Source organism: Pinus tabuliformis, chromosome 4_2, assembly GCF_031772625.1.
Source record: "Pinus tabuliformis cultivar Carrire ecotype Pingquan chromosome 4_2, CPIR1, whole genome shotgun sequence".
NCBI classification, from domain to species: Eukaryota; Viridiplantae; Streptophyta; class Pinopsida; order Pinales; family Pinaceae; genus Pinus; species Pinus tabuliformis.
In genome coordinates, this window is record NC_142304.1 from 296,934,763 (window position 1) to 296,962,215 (window position 27,453).

Below are 27,453 nucleotides of genomic sequence, written 5' to 3' on the forward strand. Positions count from 1 at the left end.
GAGGGACTATAAGTCATTTTTTGACCCTCAAAGTGGGTCCCAGGATAATGATGGGCTTTTGAGGATGAATTTCGAGTAGTCATATGCCCTAGACATTTTCTAAGGCAACTTTTTTACATTATTATATAGAAATTAATTAAAAAATCTCGTTTTGCGGGAAATTTTTAATTATTAAAAAATCCTACTTAGACCTAGCCAAATTCCACGAAACTTTTTGTGTGATCTAGTATGGTAATATACATTGACTCTAGACACTAATATGTGTTATAGGATCAACCTTCAAACTGTCACCCCAGCTTTGCGGTAAAAAGTGAGCGAAAAATCTTAGAAAATTATCCGCCTCTAAAAAATAAGGGATAATTAATCAGATAAAAAAACACTCCAAAGTGTACTCATTTGTTGATCGAGTCCCAACATCCTAGGCCTATTACATACTAAAAAATTCATCATTACTAGTATCACTTATTACAATTCCCCATAGGGTGTGGAATTTTGGTACAAGAAAGATGATGAAAAGATAGCAGTAGAGCTATTGACTGATGATTTATGATGGTACAACTGTCCTTTGGATCATTCTTAGGCGTGGAGTTTTCATATAATCATCAGGTGCCACTCTAGTGGTCAACAGACACCACCTCCCAGACATCATTTGTCATGATAGAACTATACTCTTTTACCATGGCATCCACCCACACCTGATGTTGTGCGACTTTCTGAAAACTGGAGGGTTCTGCAACCTAAGCCACCAAGGCCTAATATCTATCAGGCTGCCTTGCTACCTCTTGTCGGTTCTAGGAGCTACGACAAACTCTTCTGCGTCCTTCAAGGTCTGATGCATTTTCCTACTGGTCCTACCAGTGGTGATGGGAGGTTCAATCTGTTCCTCCACCTGTTCCTACTGCTTTGTCTGCTAAGAACTTCCTAGATCTCCTACTACTGAGGAGATGCTGGTACTAGTCACTGTACTTGAATCGTGTGATTGTCCCCCTGCTTGTTCTACCTGTAGTCCATGCTGCTGCTGACTAACAGAACATCTGATGACTGATCTCCTATAGGCATCTCTTGAGATCTTCTGAAAGCTCTGTCTTCCATGAACTTTACATCTCGCCTCACTACAATCTTCCTACTGCTAGGAATGTAGATTCTGTATGCCTTTGAGGTCTCGCTATATCCTACGAGATACCCCTTTTCTGCAGTCTAATCCAACTTACTGCGCTTTTCATTTGGAATGTGACAATAGGCCACACTCCCGAATATCCTCAAATGACTTACCTCAGGTTTCTTCCTAGTGAAGACTCCCTTTGGCGTTTTCTTCCCCAAAGCTCTGTGAGGTGTCTTGTTTTGAATGTACACCGTTATGTTGCATACCTCTGCCCATAGAAATATAGGCAAATCCTGATCATACAAGATGGCCTTTGCTGCCCCGACTATAGTTTTGTTCTTCCGTTTTGCTACTCCATTCTGTTGTGGATTGTAGGGAGTTGTCCACTCTCTTTTGATACCTTCCCTTACGTAGAAATATGTGAAGTCCTTATCTGTGTATTCTTCACCATTATCTAAATGTAGTACCTTGATCTTTTTCCCTGTCATGTTTTCTACGAGTTCTTTGAACTCTCGAAATCGATCAAAGACCTCATCCTTGGTCTTTAAGAAGTAGATCCAGGTTTTTCTGGAATGGTTATCAATAAAGGTAACAAAATACTTGCTACCACTAAGAGCTCTCATGGACATAGGGTCACAAATATCTGAGTGTATCAATTCCAACATGCCATTGGCTCTTCTGTCACTTCTGGGAAATGTTGCTTTTGCGTACTTCCCAAGTACACATCCCCGGCATAGATCATCATGCTCGGTGCTGAGAGCTGGAACTCCTGTTACAGTCTCTCTGAGCATCCTAAGTGCTCCATGGTGCAAGTGTCCCATCCTCCTATGCCATAGTTCATTCAACTCCTTCTTACTGTTGTTATCAGTGCCTGTCAGTGTTATTGGAGAATCGATTTGCAATCTATATAGCCTGTTGCTTCGAGCTCCAATCCATCTCACCTTCTTCCAGTTGGGATGCTTGACATAAACTTTCTTTCCGACAAAGTATACATTGTACCCCTTGTCTTGCAATTGGGATACTGAAATTAGGTTCATACCCAATCCTGGCACATGCAGTATATTAGTGGCGCTAGTGGTAGTTCCTGTGTCCTTCTGAAAATCTATGGTGCCTCTCCCTACTGTAATACACTTAGTTCTGCTGCCCATAGTGATCTAGAATTCGATTTGCTCGCCTTGATATCTCGAAAAATATTCCCTTACTCCATCCAATCATGTGAGCTGAAGCTCCACTATAAATATACTAGACACCAGTTGATGTCGATCCTGACAAACACGCAAACTCATCTTCCAATCTGGAAGATAATTCTAAATCTTCTTGATTATCCATAACTTCCTGTGCTATTTTTCCTTCCCAATGCTGAATTTTCAGTTGTGAAATACATGTCGTGCTTTGTGTGGAAACTGTTGCGCTGCTCCCTCTACTTAAATCTCAATTCGGAAAATTTTATTCTATGTCGACTCACTCAAAGAATTAATTTTCCACAAAAATTTTCCCGCCTAGCCAATGGACTGAGCAACCTCTCTAGGGTTTCAAACTATTGCCTATGCAGTGTTTTCGAAATTCTTCTTCTGTCTACAACCAAGCTCTTCCTATTTCCCCTGCACCCTGATACCATGTGAAAATTCGTTGTCTTGAATTTTACTGTAACAACTGATATTATTTCTGCTATTTGTTAAATTGATTAAACAAATTATTCGCAGCTTTCTATGGCAAATATTGAAACATATACACTGCAGCATACACAAATAAAATTATGTGGAAAATAAATGCAAGGAAAAAAACTAGCACATATACGACCTCAATGACAGTGTTTTTTGGACAATCGTCCTCGGAAAAACCCAATGTGGGAAAACCGGTGCAGCAGATGAGGGTTTCTTTTATTAATCTTCAGCAATAATTTATGTACAAGATATAGATAGCCAAAATAGAGGAAGAATCACTGAGAGAAATTTATTGATGAATTTCTCATACTCCACAACATTTTTCTGACCCCGAAGAGGGCCTTCTGTCTTTTCGTTGGCCTCACTGCTTCACCCCCTGCATAGTGATTGCGTAGTGCCTGCATCACTCCTCTGTGCTAATGAACTGTGTCCCTCCTCTGTGCTGCCTCTTCCAGATTTTCCCTACCCTCTAATACTATTGCTGATGCCCTCTCTCCCACCTGCAACTCACTCTCTGATTCGATTTTCTCTTGCCGAACTTCAGCGACTGAGAAAATTGATCTGCTTGAGCAACTGAGTATCTGCCCTGGTGTATTTTTCCATCTACCTATCGACTTCTTCTTATAGTCTTCTGTTGGAGTACCAATGGCCAAGATTAAATCATAATTGATGGCCAGGTTGATTCCCTATTGATCCATGTGAGTTTCTAGATGATTCTCACCACATCTTAATTAATACTGATTAATTAACCATATTCCCTAAGTTTAGACTTACGAAATAATTTTAAAAATTGGTTAATAATTTAATTAAGACACTTTTGGGTGGAATTTTTAGAAACAATTTTTGGATTTTGGAGAATACATGTATTATAACTTCTCTACCAAATTTCATGGCTAAAACACATCTGATGCTACAAAAACTAACAACCCTTACTCATCCTAGTAGTCCGATATTTAACATAGCCCAAGGGTAAGGTTTGACTCCCTTGACCCTCAACTAGAATTATTGTTTTGGACCTTTTCAAATCTCTCAATATTCAATTTTTTTTTTCTAATCAATTCCCTTGAAATGCACCATAAATCCATTCCTCACAACGCATGATAAGGAAGGTTTCAGATGTTGCTCATTCTCAAATAATTAATAGCTACCATATACAATCAACCACAAAATGGGTTTCACAAACTTCTAAATTCTAATTATTGCAACCAAAACAAATATGTCAACAAACACAAAATGTTATATAAATTACATTTTAAACATCATAAGTTCCTGCATAGCTAAAAATGATATGACCAGTTTCCTTGTCACGATGAACTTGTGCTGAAAATACCACACACTGCATCTGCCCATCCCTATAAAAAAAAGTCCTGTCATCTGTTATCCATCACCTATGGTGGATTAAACCAATTCTATTTGAAAAGTTTCGATCTTAATGATTCCTTAGATTACTTACATGTTAAAATCGATGTAGATATGATGGTCTCTCCATGCGTATCGGATGGGAACAAAGGCACGATTTGCTATCTTGGGGAAGCTCACAATATTGTGGCCAGCATACAAATAGTTGTTTACTCTTTTTATCCATTTTCAACGGAATATTCTAGCAAATATAGCAGATAGACAATCCTAGCAATTCTACTGTTTTATCTTGATTGACAACATCGTTAATATATATTCTATCGGAACTACATATGTTTGTTCAAGTTCTCTGGTTCTGCCTCAGCTATTCAAGTTCTTATACGACTTTCACTATAACCCTGACTTTGGATTTTTGCAGATGGCATATCAACTCTATGAGATATTAGGTGGCAAGCTGAGCACAGTGACTGAAGATAACTTCCTTGAAAAGGTTGTGACTCCTATCTATGAGGTTATTTCAAAGGTACTTAGCATCTACTTTTACTTTTACATACTCTTGATTATATATGTTCCCTATAATGATGTGCAGTGATACGTATATCTTGACATTGAGGGCTATTTGTCTTACCTGTATAGGAAGTCAAGAGAAATAAAAAGGGGACAGCCGAACACTCGGAGTGGAGGAACTATGATGATCTTAACGAATTTTTCTGGTATGGCAGATATGTTGCAGCATGCTAGCTAGAATTAATATACTTGCAAGCTTGGCTATAATTGAATCCTATGCTAAAGAATGACTATCTTCACTAACAGGTCAACCGAATGTTTCAACCTAGGCTGGCCAATGCATCTAGGTGCAGATTTCTTTAACGTACCAGAAACGAGTGAAAAACATCCATCCATGAACGTACCAGAAACGAGTGAAAAACATCCATCCATGAAGGTAGCAACATTCGGCAATATCTTGTATATTCAAGACCATTATCTTCGAGTAATATTGTACTGGAAATAGCATAAGATTCTTAACAACAATTGAGTAATAACGCTCCCCTAAGATGAAATCATAACACTGGTACATGGAAAAATTGGTAGATCTGTTGGAATGTGGTCTCTTTATTTTGAGTTGAGAACTGGAAGACAAGAAAACCTAATACAAGTTACAACATAATATAGTTGGAGGATATTTTTCTGGGCTAAGGAGCAAGATTGTGTTAGTAGGAAATTTGTTGCTTGCATAGCTTTTTGTTTGTTTGTTTGTAAACCCTTATTTCTCTAAGTTAGTCCTTCCTCTATTATATAACAATAACAACAAAGAAATAATCCCTTTTGTTCTCAAAACAACTTCACTTCACACCGAACCATTACGTTAAGTCACATTATGTTTCTTGTTAAATCTCCTTTATTTGTATGACCAGTCTCTGTCCCATCTCTCTATACCAAATTCATTGCCGCTTGGTCTCTCTGCATTTCATAACCACATTTTATTTTATATTCAAGGCTAGCATGCAATTCAGCCCCTTGAGAGTTTTTGGATAAATTGGTGATGCAATGCAAGAGCATTGAGAGCATGGTTATGGGTAAGCCAAAAACTTAGGATGATGATGATGTAGGGGTATAAAAGGTATATGCATGAAGACTTGTTTATGGAAGAATGGCTAATGAACTATGTATGACAAAGGCTTTCGTAGAGAACTAATAGATACAACCATTGATGACCCATGTATCCCAGTGGATGGCTACTAGTTTATATGGACTTCAACCATGCTTATATTTTGCAGATGCAAGTGAAGAAGATTAAGGATGATGGAGGAAAAAAACCAAATATTATAGAATGTTGAAGATGTGAGGAAAGAAGAAGGCAAAGGGACCAGTTCAAAAGACAAGGATAAATGATTGGATCACAAGTAGTCATTGAGGGGGAACATGAAGAAATAGCTCCTACTTATGATCATGAATAATGTCTAAATGATATGATGCCTTTTGTAATAATGTAGACTAATTCTAGAGTTTGAGTATGAATTAGAGTTAAAGAGAATGAGAAATATTAAGGATGAAGATTTATTGAGAAATGGATGGAAAGATTCATGGAGATATTGTGGAGATAGTTGTAGAGATGACTTGAATGAAATTTCCAATTATAATGTATTTGTCATGGTCACCTATTATTATATAAAGGGACCATTTGTACACTAAAAAAGTAATACATGTGAATGTTTAATTCATATAATTTCCCTTTTTAAAGATTTTGGAACATACATTTCTTGATATCCCTTGCTTTAAGCCAAGATCTTTCAGAGAAATCACATATAAACATTAGGGTCGACGCGTTTCGAACTCCTATTGAGATTGCGTTTCGAACCCCTATCGAGATTCATCATCAGGACATGGTTGGAGAGCAAGATCAACCGATCACTCATATATATCTTAGAGATGCAACAATGAATATTTAACCGTAAAAAGGAAATTAATATAAACACTGAAAAGAAATTTTAAGGTGTCAAAATAAATAATTAATCAAGCAATTCATTTAAAAAATGATTTATAAATTTAATCTTTATTTTTTTTTTCTTCCAAAATTATTATAAGACTTTGACAATATATAATAGAGTACGATTCAACTATATTATATATTGTCAAAGTCTTATAATAATTTTGGAAAAAAAATACAAGTTAAATAAATAAAGAATAAATTTATAAATAACTTTTGAAATGAATTTCTTATTTAATTATTTATTTTGACCTCTTAACGTTTTTTTTTAGTTTTTATATTAATTTCTTTTTTGACTGTTAAATATTTACGGTTGCATCTCTAAGATATATATTAGTGATTTGTTGATCTTGCTCTCCAACCATGTCATGATGATGAACCTCAATAGGGTTTCGAAACATGTCGACCCTAATGTTTATATGTGATTTCTCCAAAAGATCTTGGCTTAAATCATGAATCACAAAAGCATCCAATTTGAGATCCCTTGCTTTACTTAAAGTAGTTTGCATATGGGTATTTGTTTAATTTGTCACTGCCCACTTTGCTACATTATGATGCTTCTTGGCACATTTGGATAGCTTGAGTGAGTGTATTGTAATATCCTCATTTTTTGTTTCCCTTACAATGCAATTAGGATGGATTTCCAGGGTTTGTGTTAGCTAGGTCACAGGAGCGAGATTACGTCATTGGTGGGTCTGGAGGGTCTTAGAGGAGTTTTATGGGGTTTGAGAAGGTTCGCTTGTTGTATTTCATCATTGGGGTCAGTTCCACACAATTCGTTCTTGGTTCTGTTGTATTCCAATGATTCCTATAAAACAAGATTATTATCGAGCATATTTTAATTATATACACTCAAAGTATTATTTGGAGCATATTATTTGGTGAGACAGCTTAGTGTAATAGTTCACTAGGATGAAGAGATCTACAGGATGGAATGGTGAAAAGTGACTTTTAGTGGTAGGGGAAAGCACAGAGGCAGATTAATCATTTTCCGGGATTAAAAATGACTTTAATTTGTCATTTTATTAAATAAAAGAGGAGAAAGTGACTTCAAATAAAATTATGTAGTCTAACTCATAGACAAAATAGACTTTCATTGGAATCCGAAAAAACAATTTCAAGAAAGAATTTAATTTTTTGTTGTTGAAGATGTATTTTTGAATGCGTGAATGGATTTAGAGCCTTAGAAAACCCCATGGGGTACTAGAATTCTACAAATTAAACTATTTAAACTCATTTTGTTTAAATTTTGCGGGATTTCAATTAAAATTAACCAGAAAAATGTCTTTAAAAAAAGCCATTTCGTCTATAAGTTAAACTATGCCAAATAAAATAAAAGATCACTTAAATAAAATAAAAAAGAAGTTTCTAAAATGAAAATAAAATAATAAAATTAAAATGCTTCTAAAAGGGGAAGAGAGATCCATCACATCTATAAAAAGAGGGGAAACTAACCTTTTGGATCATGCAGATTTAATCCTTTGTTTTTATGAAGATTGGGGAAGTTGTCTTCAGAAATTCATTCATTGTGTCGGGGATGAAAGCCCTTGGGTACCTTGGAGATTGGACGGAAAACCATCTCTATCAATCCCTTATCATTTCCAGTTTTAGTTTTGGAAGCCAGATTCAACATTGTAGCGGATATTCTGAAGGGCGTCACCGCAGTTATTTTCTATTTTCTATTTAGAGTTTTGTACGTGATTTGCCTCAATAAATAAAACAAAGCTATCCGTTATCATTTCTCGTGTTATTTGTAATTGCAGCATTTCTGGGTTTTATAATGCAAGATTTATTTATTGTGCTGCTACTTTCATGGTGCAAGTGTGCAATTTGATTGGTTTTAAAGAAGACAATTTATGGCGTAATTTTTAAGCACAATTCCAGAAAATTTGTCCAAAATTAATTTTCGGGACATCACAGGTATAAAGTATGCCCAACAACAAGTCTATACCATGTGACAGAAAGACCCCAATTCATTGCCATTTGATGTTCATTCTCGTTTCCTGTCATTTTCTAATGCAAAGAAAACTCAGATGGTCCAGCTAGATGATCTTGGATCCACCAATGCGACATTTCTATCCTCTTTCGTACTCATAGTGAATAAAGTGAAAATAATCAGCAACTTGTATGACACCTTTCATACTACCGTGTATCGCCTTTCATATTAGCAACTTGCTTGGTGCTTTACATCATCGCAATCCATGCAGTGCCGTCATATTTTGTCAACTTTGTACAACGATCTTCATATCATATTGTCAACTATTATAACTCTCTTCATAATTTTTATGATTGGCAACTTTGTACAACGATATTCATATTGTCAACTCTTATAACTCACTTCATAATTTTTATAACTTCAGATCCATACAGAGCAGTGCCAATGCAAGTTTACAATCAACATCTATAAGGATATAATTAAGGCTCACGATGATGTAATTGGAGATTGTTTATGTGTGCACGCGTGAATTAGATGAGATTTATAATACAAATGCTTTTCAATTTTTTCATTGCATTTTTCAGTTTTTTGTATTTTTTTTATAAAGTATCAAGTAATATTTGAGTTTAAAAATCAAGTTAATGCAGTACACCTGGGTCAAGTTAATTTTATAGTAAGATGACTATTTTTTATCACATATTTGATTAGAATTTAATAAAAAATTTACGTATTATCAAATACCCACCGTAATATAAACTTCATGTATAGGAAAACAATATCTCAAGAATTTTTGTCAATTTTTATATTGATTTACATCTCCAAGAAATTCATCAAGGTTTTGAATTAATTGGAATTCTGACTTACTGTGTCACCAAATTTTAACAACCAAAAGACGTTTATTATAAAATTAATAAACAACATAGTGTATGTGTAACATGGTGAACACACAAGAAAATTGTTAATATGTAATATTTTTCAAAAGTCCACGGGATTTATTATAGTTGTGATTAAAATAGTTGTTATTACGGAGAAAAGCATCTTAAATAAGGAGAGTGAAGTGTTATGATGACGTGGAAATGGCTGCCACATGATCTATGTATTTCAGTCCTCCTACACATTTCCTTAGGTTGACCATTTTTAAGAGTGGAGCAGCTTACTTAAGTGTGCATGGTCTTTGCCATATATGAACATGTAGATTGTCTTTTTATATGCAGTTCAACTAACATATAATAACTTAGAAGTGATATAAACCATGGTTGCCTTTAATAAGAAGGCTATTTTTTTGCCAAGGTAGATCACTTATATTACCTTCAAAAAGATTGATACATAGTAATTCTCTGTTATTGGTTTGCCGCTTGAGAAACCAAACTAGTAGCATAGGTTCAAAGTTTTAAAATTGCTGATTTTGTGTGTTATTTGATAAACAATCAAAATGAAATTGCTACTAGCAAAGAAATTAACCTCTAGACTAATAAACATGCTTATAACATTAACATCAAAGAGATGCTTTTTCAAGAGACTGGCTTGCTTGGACTTCCTGTTGCTGGAGAGTCCACCTATACCTGTGGCTGAGGTTCACTGTCATTCAGATGATAATAAATCAAGATTTGTCAGGTTCTTGACAAGGACTAAGACCTTTTTATTGAGCTTTTCAACATTATCCATCGATTCTGCCATGCATATGACCAATTCTTGTTGAGTATCAGCTATGTTAGTTAAGACTCTTCCCATGAGTTCCTTGATGTGCCATTAGAGATTTATGGATTTCATATAGAATGTTGTCCTTTCCCTGGTGGAGTTCCCCACCTCAAGAATCTAAGCCCTAGTGTCTTGTTCAACATGTCTATTGGGAATGAAGTGCTTGGACTGTCTGACTTATTCCTCTACATCATAGATGGCCCTTTCGACTGTTGTAGGGATGATATCCTTGTAGCGCTCCATAGTTGCAAGTTCAATGACCTGGGCCCAAGTTGTTGATTTTTCCTTGGCAATTTAGAATCATGTCTATGTTTAAAACAAGATCACAAACACACTAAAATGCCACAACACCAAGCACTTTGCATAGCAGAAAATGTACAACAATGAATCAATGAAGTACACAATAGATCACAAACCCAAAACTTGTTTGTATTACAACTTTAATACAACAAACATAGGGCTCCTGTACTAGGGATCATGGCCCTTATAATTATCCCTGATACAAGAAAACTAGGGCTTGATGTCAACAACACATAATAATCAATCTTGCCCAAGAACAAGAATAACTTGACTTACTTGCTGAAGAAATGCTTACACCAACCCTTTTAGTTCACTTGTTTTGAACACTTAACAGGTCCTTGGCCACCTATACTTCTAGAGAATATACTACTCTAATACCTCTGCCCTAGCTGCTTACAAGGAAGTTTGCATCTTCAGATTCTCTTGCATGATCAGTTCCAACACTCTGCCTTCTTTTAGTGATCTAAGCTGCTCCAAAGACTCTCATCATAGGCCCAATAAGTCTGCCGTCTAACAACAACTCAATTGCTCCAAAATCACTGCACTTAGGGTCTTCAACACTTTGCCTTCTAACAGTCCCCTAGCTTCTCCAAGGGCTATCGTACTTAGGGCACGAAAGTCAGCCTTCACACAGTCCCTTTGTTCCATCAAAGTGGTTGTTCATAGGCTACCAAAACACTATCCTAACACACCATAGTAGGACAAACCTTAACACATCACTTCAACACCCAAACTCCAACATATCAACTCGTCTTCCTTCATCTTATGAAAACCCTACTCTGTGTCCCAATTTTCCACTCTTCCTACTGTAATCTGAGGCAGGTTTTGACCGCTTTTACCCATTGAAACTCCTCCACAATACTCCTAAGGTTTGCATTCCTATCACAGAGACAAATCATAGCAAAACATCATCTTCTTAGGGTCTCGACCCTCTCCTTCATGCACAAAATACTAGACCACATAAGACAAATCTTTAGATGGATGTACATCCATAGAAGAAACCCTAACTAGGGCACAAAACACAAAGCAACGACCTCAGAACCTTGCACAACAGACCTTCTTAAGGGCACACAAATCACAGAGACAGATGTCCTATGCCTGGGAAAATTCGACCTTGACCATACATGCTCCAACTTCGTCCTTCCTTAAAGCCCGCAGCTCATTGAGGTAACTCTCACTCTTCTTGGGTAGATATCACTTGATATTTGATGCTATGCTTGATGATTGGACCTCCACTTAGGCCTCTCCTATTTATATCTTCTCTAATCATTGTCTTAGGGGCTCCAACATCATTTATACACCTCCTCATCAATAATTAGATTAAACAATTATTTCTTTTAGATCTTTAGCCCACGACTTTGGATACAAAGGCCACCACTTGGGTACATTGCACACAAATCCACTTTTTTGTGGGTCAACTCCTCACAAACTAGCACCCTAGGGGTTGTGGGAGTACCTCAAAAGATAGGCATTTCAACACTCCCTCTTAGTGAGGGAGGTACTTCCACTACTCGAAAGTAACTCGTCAGCAACACTAGCCCAATCTCTGGTGTCCACTACTGCATCATACCTTGTAGAATGAACAACACTATCCTCAGTAGTGTCCTTGCCACCACAAGCCTCACACTTCTTCTTCCCTATTCAGGCATTCAACGGTTCTTTCTTGCCAGCAAAATTCTCCTTACTCCCCACTGACCATGCACTCTTCTTGGGTTGCGGATTCCCCCCTGAACCTGCAAACTCTTGCTTGAACTTGACTCCCTAAGAGTCCCGAGAACCTGCTTCTTCCTTTGATCTATAGGTTTGCCGGTCAACCAATATAGACCATGCTCCATAACTCCAATGATAGTTCCAGCTTAAAGCCTATGGGCCTGAGCATTGCTTTCCCATCCCAGGATATCACCTCAAACCCCTTCGCCTCGATCACTGAGACAGACAAAACACACTTCCTGTGTGATGTTCCTTTTTATGGTGTTTCTTATGGCATATTCCATCAATTGCACTACTTGCCTTTCGTTCCGTTGCATTTCGACAACTTTTGAGAAACATGGTTATTATTGGCCTAACTCAATTGATTACGCTTAAGGTCGCATTCCAAGAGGAATACTTGGCGGAACCCCTTAGTGTAATAGCTCGTTGGAACCAAAACGAGAAGATATACAAGATGGGATGATTAAAAGTGACTTGTATTGACCCGAGGAGGTGGAGTGGCCAATTTACCATTTTCCCACATTAAAAAATATATATTAATTGAAATAAAAAGAGGGAAATGTGCTCAATAATTAAAATAATAATAAAATAGGAGGTTCTAGAGGGGTTCATCATATTTATAAAAGAGGAGGAGGAGGCCATTGGGGAACATCTTGGATTGTTGATATTTTCTATTGATGAGGTTTGGAGAACCTAGTTCCCAACTTCTCTAGCAACAAGACGGAAACCCTTGGGTATGTTGTTGAGTGTTGGATGAAAACCCAACTCTCATTTGAGGAGACTTCATCCAGGAGTTTCATAGACATTCAGGGATATTGGAGTGAGGATCATTCAGGTCCTCGATTGGTGCTTCATCGTCTTCAGTTGATTAAATGGCAGTTGTTGTTGGAGGGAGAGTGTAGTCGTTGTGGAGTTTTGAGAGGTCAGGATCAGCGTAGCAGCAAAATATTTGGAGGTCCACTCAACTATCATCTTTCCTATTTTGTCTCAGATATTTCCAGTTGTACTCTGCATGCTATATTATAATAAATAAAGTTGAGTCATTCCTTGTGCTGCATTTTCTGATGTTATTTGAGTTTCTGGGTTTACTTCTGCAAATTGTCAATGTATTTGCCGTGCTTATATAATTTCTGGGTTCCTATTTACTGGTGCATTTTAGAGTAATTTCGTGGGTTTTTGGCGAAAATGTCAGCATAAAATTTTATAAAAAAATTTATCAGAAAAATAGCACAAAATTCCCGTAAGGGATATTACAACCTGAGCTCTGGTAACCACAATACATCTTGAACTCATAACAACCCACCTGACTCCATCCTGAATAGAACAACACTTGACCGTCTGATAGCTTTCTGACTCTTGTCTCCAATAGCCATATACAGGAAACTACAACAGCAAGTATCCTTCAATAAACACAAGGATTACAGCGAGACAAAGGGAGGATTTTGCCTCGACCATTTTACCTTCTTATTGGAACAAAGTTTCCATTCTTCACATATTATACTAGCAGATTTGTACTAGTAATTGCCAGTCATCAGATTAATTTGAGAAAAATAAAGAAAGATGAAGAACCTCACATTGAAATGCCCCTTAACATCTTCCTTGAGATGATATCATATAACTTTAAACCATATATGCCCCCCTTGATATGATATCAGAAATAATCAATCATGTCAGTATAACCTGCATGTGAATGACAAGTGTAGTAGCCTGAGTTGGGGACAGATGAAATCTGTTACGAATAATAAATTCACAGGCTTGCCCTAGACCTATTAAATGCTTGGAGTGTGAGGTGGTGGGCACCTTATCTGTAAGAGTGCTATTGATCTGAACTTTGATATGGTCCAAGGCTTTAGTGAGGAGAGGATTAAATGCTCAACAAAGCCTATTCGCAGCTCATATTTCAATGTTAAAACTTAAAACAGTTTTAGTTAAGATATTGATAATATTTTATTCTCAGTGACGAGTGTATAACTGTGAGAGATGAATTCTTAAAGCTGCTTGTTTTGAGGTCGATTCTATTTCACCGACTATAGTTCAATGTTCAACATTTATCATACAAACTTAATATAGATAATCAATCTCAGTGTTCCAATGTTGTAGCTCATTGTTGACTGCTCGATTCAATATTCAAATTTCAAAGCTTACTATTAATTGTTATCAACAATTAATAGTTATGATCTTTTCTATATTTTGTTTAATTTAAAGAGGCGGGACACATAATTACTTTATATAAACCTCGCCAGTTTTTCAAGTGCTGTATATTTTTGTCACATTTTTTAGTTTATCACATGCTTGCTGCCCCTGTGTTGGGGTTGGTTTACATATGTGAATCATACTGCTGTGATTATTCCACAAAAACTAGCCTGCATGTATATGTATGCATGCTGGAAACATGAATTTGATATGACTTTATCTTAGATGTATTCTGCCACATACCTTTACATTTTTTGTGAGTGGTCTATGATTATTTTATTTTAATTTTTGCAGAAAACTGGACAGAGGGGGGGACACACAAACAAATGGATGGCGAAGACAAATTTTGTTGAAATTCGATCATACTGGCATCTTTTTAGAAGTTTTGATAGAATGTGGACCTTTTTTATATTGGCTCTACAGGTAAAAATGGGGTTCTTAAATTTCTACGTGACGAGAGTACAGGATGTTATATTACACAATTTTCACATCAATTTAGCTAAAACTGAAATTGTTATCTTTCCTCGGATTTTCAGGCAATGATAATCATAGCATGGCATGGTACAGGCTCACCAACCGAACTATTCTCAGGATCTGTCTTTAAAGAGGTCCTAAGTATCTTTATAACAGCTTCAATACTGAAGTTTCTACAAGGTACATATTCTTCATGTTTACGTAGTTAGCACACAGTGGATGCCACATAATAAGTGCTTACGATAGTCTTTGGTTCTCTTTTTATGATTTAATTTTGTCTATAAGAGATTCCTATTCCTATCTTACCAGACATTGTGATGCGTTCAATCCATTCTCGAGAAAAAAAAAACACATTTTCGAATGTTTCTTGATACATAGGTCACAATTTTATATAATATTTTCTAGGAATGTCCTTCAGCATTCTGAGGCTTTATAGATAACAGTTTAAATATTCAAATGCACTCCCTAGTTAAAATAATTACAATGTTTATTTGACCTACCTTTTCTGATCTAAAGTAACGGGATATTATTTACTCTAAGAACTTACAATCTTTTGTTTTCCTTCTAAAGAATATTTCATATATTAAACAGAGAATATTACATAGAGCAGAGATATATACAAGGAACAATACAACAGAATTCAATCGAAATAAAATCAGAATAAGTGAAAGCATATCTCTAATAAGCCGAGAACCGTTACCCTGATGCTGTGCACATAGCTCTTTGTACCAGATCCTAAGAGAATGAACGAACAAAACTAACCTCATCGTCAATGATACATATTAATTTCCAGGCAAAGAACAAAGCAGTGACTAGTAGAATATTGTCGGCTATTAGAATTTACAGGCTTAATTATTTGTGTTCAAGAATTGATATTAAGCTCTTCACATTCTAGAATAACTGTGAAAATGTATTTATTGGACATATTATGTGCAAATTTTACTTTTAAAATGAGGCTCATTCAACTATATGTCGAGGCCATAGATGGTCCATGCTAAAAAGTCAGGTTTGTGTGAACTATTCTTGTGCCCCATACATTGAATATGGCTCACAAAAATACTTTAATGGTTTTTGTCCTTAATGATGTTGATCTCACTTGATCTTGAGGGTATGTTTCAGGTTGTTCATTACTCATGCAAAAAAGATCTTTTGAAGGACTTGACACTTATTCAACAGGTTTTTGAGGACAATTTGCCCATTGTGGAGACCAGCCATGACTTTGTAGCCCCAACATTGCCCTCATGAGATGGACTATGGGTTTTGATCAAACTCCACATGATTGTATGCCTCTTGCTACACCTCTACATGTCGAAATACTATACTAGGAAGCCAAGGAATTTTCTTGTTTGATGATGTACCCAAGATGCCCCTAGCTTGGTCTTGACACGTTGCCTTGTTCTAGAGCCTAGATAAGGATGGTTATCACTAAGATGACTTGGGAGTGCTAGTACAACATGCCTAGTGCCAACGCTTTCCTTAGAGCATGTCATGCCATCCCATCTGCCCTAGAAGGGAGACGTAAGCCTTCTTAGAGAGAAGCAACTAAAAAACATCCAAAATTAGTTGAACTTAACTGTGTTCAACATAATACAATGAATGTTGAAATCTGATTGCTGCTGATTCTGACCCTCTGAATCTTCTGCACTGCTGTTGACTCTTGCACTGTGCCAACTACACTGCTGCCAACCTTGCTCTGCGTTGATCAGTCTCTAGGCCCCAACTACTGCATCTGTCCTCCAAACACTCCACTGCATCATATGACACTAAGTCCATCTCGCTACTGCTGAATCTTGGGCTCCCGTAGCAAGGAATTGATCCAAGAGGTGGACTCCTCAAGGATCCTACCCACACGTAGTCCTCCCGACAACAGCTCAATATCGCCCCATCTCTCGCCTGGAGATGCGTGGGCACTTATGGCAAACTCATCCTAGTTTATCTTTGCTGAAGAAGCCTTAGGATCATGTTTCTCATCCTTGTCCTTTTTCTTCAAAGGACATTGGGATGCATAGTGGCCCAACTCACCACAATCGAAACATTTTACCTTCGAAATGTCCTTCTTTCGCTTCGGCTTCGGTTGTCCCTTTGATGCTAGAGTTGCGTTCTCCTCTTCCTCCTTCGTCTTTGTGCCACTCCCACTGCTGCCATTGAGGTTGAGCTTCACTAGGTCCCTCCTTAAGTCCTATTGAAGAGCCGCCCACATCTCCTCCCATGAAGGTAGTTTTCTCTGCCCAATATGCTTTGGATGAAAACTTGCCATTCATCTAAGACTCTATTCAGGGCTATCCTCACCATCACGCTTGGTTTGGGAGTGGACCCCACTGCAGCAAGCTGGTCTTTAATGTCCTGAAGACGTTGAAGATAGAGGTTCACCCCTTCTCCTTTTTGCATCAAAATTGGCTGCAACTTCTGCTCCAGATACATCTTCTGCTGTTCGAAAGATCCTTCATACAAAGAAGACAAGGCTTTCCACATCTCTTGGGTTGTATCCTTGCCTTGTAAGTGTGAGACCACATGGTCTCGAACTCCATCGAGAATAAGCCTCTTTGCCTTCCCTTGCTCGGCCTTATACTTCTTCTTTTGATCGTTGTCAGCAGGAACAGCTAGAACACTATTGACATAGGCCTCGAGATCATATTCCTCCAGAACAACTAAGATTCTAGTCTTTCATATGACATAGTTGGAAGCACCTTCCAACCTGTCCTTATCTTTGAGCCCATGCGATTCCATCTCACCCAACTGTTGAACTGACTCCTCTAGTCACTACTTAGCTCTACTCAACTACTCAGGAAGTAAGAAATTCGAACTTTCTGGCGGAAGGTTCTATGAGGAGAAAATTCCCCTTCTACGTGTCTTCATTCTTTTCCAGCGGATTTCTGCCCCGGCAGAAACTGCGCCGTTCAAACACTGGGCTGAGGCTTTGTGTCACGCCCTCTGCCTCTGCAAACTCATGAACTAGATATCATACCTCTCTGTCGTCTCACTCAGAGAGAGATTTCCTCGGATCTGATTCCCGGCAAGGACTGCGTAATCCCTTTAAGGGGATTCGAATTGCTGCCAATTGCAGCTTTCGGCCTCACTTCTCAGCACTGGATTTGCTGTTTCTATTTCAAAATCAATGCTCTGATACCACGTGAAAATTCCTACACTCGAGGAATCCCTGCTGCAGCAAATCTGAATCTACTTCACCTACTTGATTTTTTAACATACATTAACTGAGTTATTCTTCTGAATACTGAAGAAAATTACTTCTGCTACCTATACACTAATTAAATATTTGATGTCATGAAACATAAAATAGAGAAAAGAACAAGATACATAGGACACACTTTTTTTTGGACATAATAGTCCCCGGTAAAACCCAATGCGAGAAAACCAGTGCAACTATTTTGAAGGTTTATTATTAGTAGGAGAAATATCTGAATACAAATCTAGGATGCTCAACTAGCAATCCCTTACAGAGAAAATACTGGTGGAAAATCTCAGTGAGTTTTAACTCACTTCACTTGGAAGAATTCTCGCTGATCCGGCACAAGACTTTCTAACCCCAACTATTTATGAGTCACCTCTTTTGCCCTCTGCGTCTTCGTTCCCAGCTGTTCTGGCAGTTCCCGCTATTTCCGACAGTTTCGACTTCTGCCCTCTGTGTCAGCTTTCCCAATTGTTCCGGTAGTTCCTGGCAGTGCCCGACAGTTTCGACTTCTTCCCTCTACGTCAGCTTTCCCGGCTGTTCTGATAGTTTCGGATAGTTTCAGCTGTTCCTGGCAGTTCCGCTTCTGCGTGGCAGGAAACTTTTCTACTCTGCTAGCTCTCTCCGCCTCTTTGTCTGTATTCTCTCGAAAGTCCTTCTCCTGGATTCTCACTGCCCCTCTGCTACAGAATGATCACTTAGTTCGAAATCCTTAGCAAACCTTGCTCTAGGAATCAAATTCTTGATCAATTCGTTCTTTCCGTGTGTGTTTCCAAATGAACCTTAAGCCTCCATTTTATACTTTTCCCGTTGAGTGTTCAATAGCCGAGATTAAGTCTCTAATCAATGGCTAAAATTAAAACATGACTTGCTCTGCCTTCTAGATCATTTTCACCCATATTTTGATTAATATCCATTAATATTTTAATTTCTCTAAGTTTAGACTTAGGAAGCCCATTAAAAATATTAATTATTTTAATAAAATACAATCCGGGTGGAATTTCACCAAACGGTTTCTGTGTTCTTTAGAACTCATGTGCCTTAGCCTCTCCACCAATATTTAAAGCTAGATCACTTACGATGCTACCAAAAACTAACAGACCCCTCTGTAGAAATTCGACCCTCAACAAATTGACCCATGTAATGAGAACCCACTTTAGAACTTAGCCTCCAAGTAATGAGAAAATTCGGCCCACCTAACACAAGAACTTGTCCTCCTTGACATTTTACTAACTTGGCCCACTGAGAAAAGGAAAATCGACCTCCCCACACAAGCAACTTGGCCCAATTATTTGCCTTCTGCAACAAAACTCGGCCTTGGGAAAAAAGAAGAATTTGGCCCACTAGAAATACTAAACTCGGCCTCTTTAAATCAAAGAAATCGGCCCCTCCTAGATAATTAGCAATTTGGCCTTTTCACAAGGATAATTTCGGCCTTTGTGGGTAAACTCGATCTCACTGTCAATGTGGCCCTCTTCAGAAAAGTAACTCAACCCCTTTGCCAGTGATCCCATCCTACAATCAAAGACTTAGATCTAGAACCCCTGAAGGGAAATTAACAATTAATCTAGCAAATAGATGTCCAACTAGGGTGGCAAGGAATTCCACCGAAATTGGGAGATTAGCTAGGGTAGCAATGAAATCCACCTAAACTAGGGTGACGATTTCCCTTGAAACCCTTGGTCTAAACTCACTTGAGCACCACTTTAGCAACAATAAGAAATGATGAGTTAGGATGATGCACAAATGAGCTCCTCTCTCGTTTTATAATTCTTCATTGAGCAACTTCTAGAAATTTCTTTTTTATTTTGTTATTGAGTTGACATGTTTGCCACCCTTTTACCAGTATACAAAATACCAAAATTACCTTTTTGCTAGCCTTTTACTAGAATTACAAAACTACCAAAATTTGCAAAAATGCACTTGATGCTCAAAATGATGGGGACATTACAGTCCTCCCCGCAAAAAAAATGCTTGTCCTCAAGTAATTTATATCCTAGATGCTGTAAAATATATTATCCCTTCCTAGTTGCAGCCTTTGCGGGTAAATCCTTCCAACATACATGATATTCGTTGATAACATTGCTTCTCAATTTCCTCTCCTGGACCTCCAATATCTATTTAGGAATTAGTACTAGATGCCCCTCTTCATCCAAGAGAGGCAACTTAGATGAAGTAGTAATATGTTGTCACATTGCTTTCTTCGGGCAGGATGGATGGAAGGTGTTGTGTATTTCTTCTTGTGGCTTAAACTTCTTTGTGCCCTTCTTCTTGAGGGAGGATTCCTTGTATTGTTGCAAGCACAAATAAATTGTCCCACACCTCGAAGCTCCTCTCTACTCAGTGTCAATTTGCGTAAATCTTCTGTCTGTTTTGAGCTATGCAACAGTTGTCCTCGAGTGTTGTTGTCGCACAAAATGTCTAGTCACAACGACAATGGCTCAAATCGGGGGTGGTCACCCTGATCCCCGACCTCTTTGTTTAAGCTGTCTCACTATAGCAGGCTAAGGGGGCTAGACCCTACAAAAATGGAATGAAGAAGAACTAGTTGGGAACCAACTAGTTCGGGAGACACAGTGAAGCGACCAAGTACTTGATTAAGATTTAGAAAAACTTATAGGATTTGATTAAATTTAAACGATTGATACCAATGCCTTATGGAGTCAACAATCTTGCTAGGGAAATTAAGACCAACTAATTGATTAGCACCCGTTGCATGGATGAATAACTATCTTATATGAAATGCAGATCTTAAAACTAATGTGAGATGCAGGAATCTTGGTTAATTTTAGTTAAATGCCTATCTAAGTTTTAACCCTTCGATCATTTCTGTATTGAGCCTGATTTCGTAGTAATTGGCAGAGAGAAGATAAGGTGAAGCACACTAAGGTGTGATTAACGATACCTCTCCTAAAAATCTAACATACTCAGTGCCTCCAATGTTGCAAAAAGCTATGGCTCTGGCGACTGCAAGGTCACTGTTTTAAGTACTATTAAAAGCAGGCTTCTCAAGCAAAGATGGATGGGTACCTATCTCTCTATCGACCAAGCTTATGCTTGAAAGTAAATTTTAGTTATGCAAAACTAACTTAATATGCAAATGCACAAAATGATGAGATGAAACTAGACTTGAGGATCAGAGATGCTTATGTCGCAATTTATCAAAGCCCTTAATCCTAAAAATGAAATGTTCACTTTACTAGGCAAAGATTGAAAGATAAACCCCTTAAAATATCACAATTAAACCACACACTTATTTCAAATCTTTTTGATACAGTTATAGTGTTGATTTGGGGTAGCATTAGAAGTGCTTTAGACATGAAAATTGGTGGAGAGGCTAAAGCACATGAGATCTCCAAGACCAAGAAATGGTTTGGACAGATTGTACCCAGTTTAGGAGATATTAAAATAATTAATATTTTTAATGGGTTCCTAAGTCTAAACTTAGGAAAATAAAAATATTAATGGGTATTAATATAAAACTGGGTTAGAAGGTTCCAAAAGTCATGGGTCAAGCCAAATCTATTCTTAACCGTTGATTAGAGATTTAATCTCAGCCGTTGAAGGACCAACGAGAAAAGTATAAGGGGAGGTTTGAGGGTCAGTTGGAGAACACATCAGAGTGATCAGTGATTCATTTTGCTAGAGTGGGGTTGCTAAGCAAAGTTGAATCGGTGATCAACAGTGAGGGGCAATGAGTACGAGGCAGAGAGGCAGGGACAATACTGGGAGACCAGCATAGAAGCTGAGACAACGAGAGCATCAACGAGTCTAGGCTACGTAGAGCCCAGCAGAGGCAGCGCGAAGCCCAGAGAAACTGCGTCATGCACGCAGTGGGCAGAGGGAGTGACGCAAAGGGTCGTAGAGGCTGTGCAGTGCCTCAGAGGGCTGATGCAGAGGGTCCTGGGGCTGACGCAAGTCAGCAGGAGTCTGACACAAAGGCCAGAAGGGCCAGCACTGAGCTTCAGTTGTGCCGGAGAGGGTTTCGTGGGACAGATTTTCTGAATACCTGTTTCCGAATATAGAGGTATTGCTGTCGTATATTTTTCTCTGTCGAGTGAGCCAGTTAGGCACCCAGTTGTACTTAGAAAGACTGCATAATAATTTAACCCTCAGAATAACTGCACAGGTTTTCCCGCATTGGATTTTTCCAAGGACATTTGTCCAAAAATAACGGTGTCATTTGTGTGCTTGTTTTCTTTCAGTCGTTGATCTATAGATGTTGTGACTGTATTGTGTTTATTTTGGTATTTAAAAGTATTAAATAACTTGTTCAAATTTAGAGTAGAAGAAATAAACCAGCAGAATATAGATTAATTTTCTAACGGATAGACTTAGAAAATTCAATATGGTGTCAGAGCGTGGTTACAAATCACAAGAAAATTGAAAGCATCAACTAAGTAGAGCAATTGCAGCAAATTCAACTGTCCTGAGTGATAGAGCTGATCCTTGCAGAAAGCGACAGAGGAAGGGGTGATGCAGAGGGATTGCATCATCAGTCTGGGCCAGAGAGAGGTCAGCGCAGAGGCTGAGGAAGGCAGAATCAGGCTCACGCAGAGCCACGCAAAGGGAAGGAGGCTTGACGCAGTTGGCATAGGGAGCTGGTTTGCTAGTGCCAAGATTACGTAGAGCCTAGAGGCTCAGTCCTTCAGTTGCTGGGGCATAGGAAGTTGTGGGTAGCTTGCGGAGCGAAGTTGGTGGGGTGTTGTGGTCAGAACAATACCTAACAGGGCAAGACCAAGGTGGAGGGATTTGTTGTTGAGGTGGATTTCTAGCCAAGGAATTCAGATCAGTGTTGCAGTTGCACAGATGATCGGAGTAGGGCAACTTGACGTTGGCAGAAGGATTTCTAGGAGTGAAATTGGGACTTAGAGGGAGTCCATAAGAGAACTTCTAGACGGGAAGTAGAGAGACTCAGCAGGAGTCAAACCGAGAACTTCTAGACGGGAAATAGAGAGACTTAGTAGGAGTCTAACAGAGGACTTCTAGGAGGGAAGTAGAGAGACTCAGCAGGAGTCGAACAAAAGACTTCCAGGAGGGAAGTAGAGAGACTCGGAGGAGTCGACAGAGGAGCAGAGATGGCCGTGAATGGGTTGAGGGATCAGGATAGGTTGGATGGAGCGTCCAACTTTGTGGTCTGGAAGGCCAGGATCCTGTCCATTCTAAACATGTATCACATCAAGGTCTTCGCCTTAAAAGCAGTGGAGATCCCAGTTGACCTAGCTGAAAATGAGAAGTACGAGGAGGCAATGGCCAGGGTGAAGTGCATCATCCTTGATGGGGTCAAGGATCATGTGGTCCAACATATTGCCGAGAAGGAAATCACAAATGAGATGTGGGACACCTTGAAGAAACTGTACAAACATACTTCCGTGCAGAGGAAGATGTTACTTTAGAATTAGCTGAGGTCATACCAGATGCAGATGGGCGAGCCGATAGATCACTTCCTCGGTCGGCTAAAGGAGATCTGGGACCAGCTAACTTCCAAAGGAGCCACAGTTGATGAGGAGATGTTGGTGAGGACTGCACTTAACACAGTCTCCAATGAGTGGGAGACATTTGTCCAGAGTATATTGGGCAGGGAAGATCTTCCATATTGGGAAGAATTGTGGGCGGCTCTTCGCCAAGAGGAAATCAGGCAGTTGAGCAAGACGAGGAGTATCAGGAAAGGGGTCAGGATCAAGAAGGAAGAGGAAGAGGATGCAGCTCTAGCATCTATGAGAAAGCAGGAGAAGAGGAAGAAGAAGGACCTCTCCAAGGTCAAGTGCTTCCATTGTCGGGAACTGGGTCACTATGGGAACCAATGCCCAAGGAAAAAGAGTAAGGGAGAGGCTTTGGACTCTAAGGCAGCGCCAGTGAAGGCGAAGAAGGAGGTGGAGGAGGATGACAATTGTGCCATGAGTGCTTATGTGCCACTTGAGAAGAAGTGGGAAGACACCGAGCTGTAGTCAGGAGGACTACAGACGATGAGGGGCAGGATCCTTGAGGTACCCAACCTCTTGGATTATAACTGGCTACAGAAGCCCCAAAGAGGAGTAGCAGGACTGGCAGATGTCAGTAGAGACGGATGCGGATGAAGCGACAGAGAGTGCTACAGTGCAGGAGTCCCCAGACAGCGCAAGGCTAGCAGGATGCAACAGTGCGAGAGGCACAGGAGTGTTGCACCAGTGCAGAATGGCACAGAGAGGTATGCAATGGTGCGAGATGTAGGGAGTTGTTGTAGTAGTGCAAAGGTCAGTGGAGGGAGCACTTGTTAGCGGCAGAGAGAGCTTCAACATCGGGAGTGTTTCTAGCCTGACAAGGATGTCAGAATTTGGGTGGATCAGTTACTTACTTCTCAGTAACTGAGTTGCAATGTAGTAGCACGATGCAGCATGATGAGAGGGGATGCAGTGCAAATGCAATGCTGGGAGGATGGACCAGCAGCAGCATGGATGCAGAGGGAGCTGCCGTATGAATGCAGCAGTGGTAGTGGCAAGGCCATCGGTAGCAGTATAGGATGCAATAGTACATAGGATGTTGGGCAGGGAGGCCTAGCATCAACACAGGTACCAGTTCCGGATAATCGGTGTGATACTCAGTGAGGAGTATTACTAGAGCACAGTCCTCGCTAAGAGGGAGTGTTGATTTGGGGTAGCATCGGATGTGCTCTAGCCATGAAAATTGGTGGAGAGGCTAAAGCACATGAGATCTCCAAGACCCAAAAATGGTTTAGACAGATTGTACCCGGTTTGGAAAATATTAAAATAATTAATATTTTTAATGGGTTCCTAAGTCTAAACTTAGGAAAATAAAAATATTAATGGGTATTAATATAAAACTGGGTTAGAAGGTTCCAAAAGTCATGGATCAAGCCAAATCTAATATTAGTCGTTGATTAGAGATTTAATCTCGGTCATTGAAGGACCAACGAGAAAAGTATAAGAGGAGACTTGAGGGTCTGTTGGAGAACACACCAGAGTGATCAGTCATTCATTTTGCTAGAGCGGGGTTGCTAAGCAAAGTTGAATTAGTGATCAGTAGCGAGGGGTAGTGAGTACGAGGCAGAGAGGCATGGACAATACTGGGAGACCAACACAAAAGTAGAGAGAGCAAGAGCAGCAACCAGTCTAGGCTACGTAGAGCCCAATAGAGGCAACGTAGAGCACAGAGGGACTGCGTCATCCATGCAGAGGGCAGAGTGAGTGACGCAGAGGGCCCCAGAGGCTGCGCAGAGCCTTAGACGGCTGATGCAGAGGGTCTTGGGTTGACGCATGTTAGTAGGAGGCTGACGCAGAGGCCAGAAGGGCCAGCGCTAAGCTTCAATTGTGCTAGAGAGGGTTTTGCGGGACAAGCTTTCTGAATACTTGTTTTCGAATATAGAAGTATTGCTGCCGTATATTTTTTCTCTGCCGGTTGAGTCGATTAGGCACCTAGTTGTACTCAGTAAGACTACATAATAATATAGCCCTCAAAATAGCTGCACCGATTTTCCAGCATTGGGTTTTTCAGGGACATTTGTCCAAAAATAACGATGTCACTTGTGTGCTTGTTTGTTTGTTTGTTTGTTTTTTTTTTTTTTTTTATTCAGTTGTTGATTTGTAGATATTGTGACTGTATTGTGTTTATTTCGATATTTCGAATTTAGAAAAGTAGAAGAAATAAACCAGCAGAATACATATTAATTTTCTAACGAATAGACTTAGAAAATTCAACATATAGCTCAAAGAGAACATAAACTTCTTCACAATTTAATATCAATGCCAACAGATGCTCAAAAAATACTCAGCTTAGGAAACAAAAGATATGCAATTTATCACAATTCCATGACAGAGTAGTTTCAATAATTACTTCAAATATTCACAAAATATTTAACATGCAATATCAAATAATTCAAGTAATTAAATTACGCTTAGAGCTAATATAAACGATGAACAATCTCAATAGATGTCAAACAAAAGAAAATGCTCAAAATAACCCTAGCATGCAAAATATTCTAGCAATTAAATTTCAAAAATTTAAATATCATGAAGAACTATGAAATTTAAATGCTACAACACTTAACAATTCCAGAATTAAAATGATTTTTCATTAAATGACTCAAGTCCAGAAAATTTGTTGATTTCATATAGTCAATCTTTTAGATATGATTTTAAAAAATATTTAAATGTGTTTTGACTATAAAGAAATTTAAAATTTTAATACCCCAAAAGTTTTCCGTTTAAATTTTAAAGTCCAAAAACCCCTTAACACAAATAAAAACCCAAGAAGGAACTTTAGATTAAAAATTTAATTATTCCTTAAGCAATTTTTTATGAAAAACATTAGTGTGGTAAATGATCAATTAAAAAATTTAATGTGACAAAGCTAAAAATTCAAAAGGCTTAATAAATTAAATTTTTAATGGGCCAAAGGTCGCATAAAAGTTTAAAATTTTAATGTGAAAGCACAAAGTCCTCTTTTGATTTAATTTTCTAGAAATATGGAACTCACATTAATGAAAAAGGATTTTTTTTTTTTTTGGGTTTTATAACAAAATCAAAATGTTATAAAAAATCAAAACAAAAGGGAAAATCCAAAAATCAAATAAAAAGAAAAAATGAAATTTGATTCTTAAAAAAAATCAAAGTAAAACAATTAAAATCATTTTTTTTAGGTTTTCCTTTTTTTTTAATTTGAACAAAGAAAGGATCAAAACAAAAAAAAAGAAAAAAGAAAAGCTAACTAAAAATAAAATCAAATTTGCATAACGCCAAATCCTAACCAAAAGATTAAAGCGAAGGTAAAAATAAAAGAATAAAAGGAAGTTGAATGAATTTGTTTGGGATTTGCAGGTTCAACGACGGTGAAGGATAGAGATCTAGTGAAGAGCCAACAACTATAGGAAAATAGGGCCTCAAAGTAGATCAAGGAGGAAGGGACATCGAGTAGCCGATGGACAAATGAGACGAGGAGCAAGGTGTGGAATGGAGGGCTGCGGGAGGAGAAGATGCAACGAATAGTGAGAGCAGGTCGGTGTTTGAGTTTGCTTGCAGGTCGAGATGGGGAGAAGCAAGGGTGAGGGATAGCGGCTTGCAGGTGATGGAAGGGAGAAGAAAACACAGTCAGAAAACGCTGGGGCTGCGAGTTAAGAGGAGCTGCAGGGAATGAGGAGGGAAGGACACACAGGTAGAGGAATGAGAGGGATATCAGCGAATGAGGGTTTCGAAGGAGCTTGGGGAGAGAAGGATGATGGCAGCAAGCAAAAACAAAAATGCAGGCAGCAAAGAAGGAGGTCAAAAATTGAAGTTTTCCAGGGAAAGGAAAAAATGTAGTAGAAAATAGTTGCCTAAAAACTTAAAAAAAAAATCCAAAAACTATTTC

General features: G+C 38.5%; 1 protein-coding gene across 3 annotated transcripts in view; it reads left to right on the top strand.

Annotated features, from left to right (window-relative positions):
* The window catches only part of LOC149169173 (callose synthase 3-like), a 333,109-nt gene that overhangs the window by 117,615 nt on the left and 188,041 nt on the right, over positions 1-27,453 (top strand). For all 3 annotated transcript variants that reach the window (XR_016259780.1, XM_089428592.1, XM_089428594.1), the window contains exons 10-14: positions 4,544-4,648; positions 4,762-4,838; positions 4,939-5,068; positions 14,745-14,873; positions 14,987-15,104. Coding sequence is in view for 2 of the 3 variants with exons in the window: in XM_089428592.1 (XP_089284718.1) it covers positions 4,544-4,648; positions 4,762-4,838; positions 4,939-5,068; positions 14,745-14,873; positions 14,987-15,104 (559 nt within the window). In the remaining variant the exon portion in view is untranslated. The remainder of the gene's footprint in view (positions 1-4,543; positions 4,649-4,761; positions 4,839-4,938; positions 5,069-14,744; positions 14,874-14,986; positions 15,105-27,453) is intronic.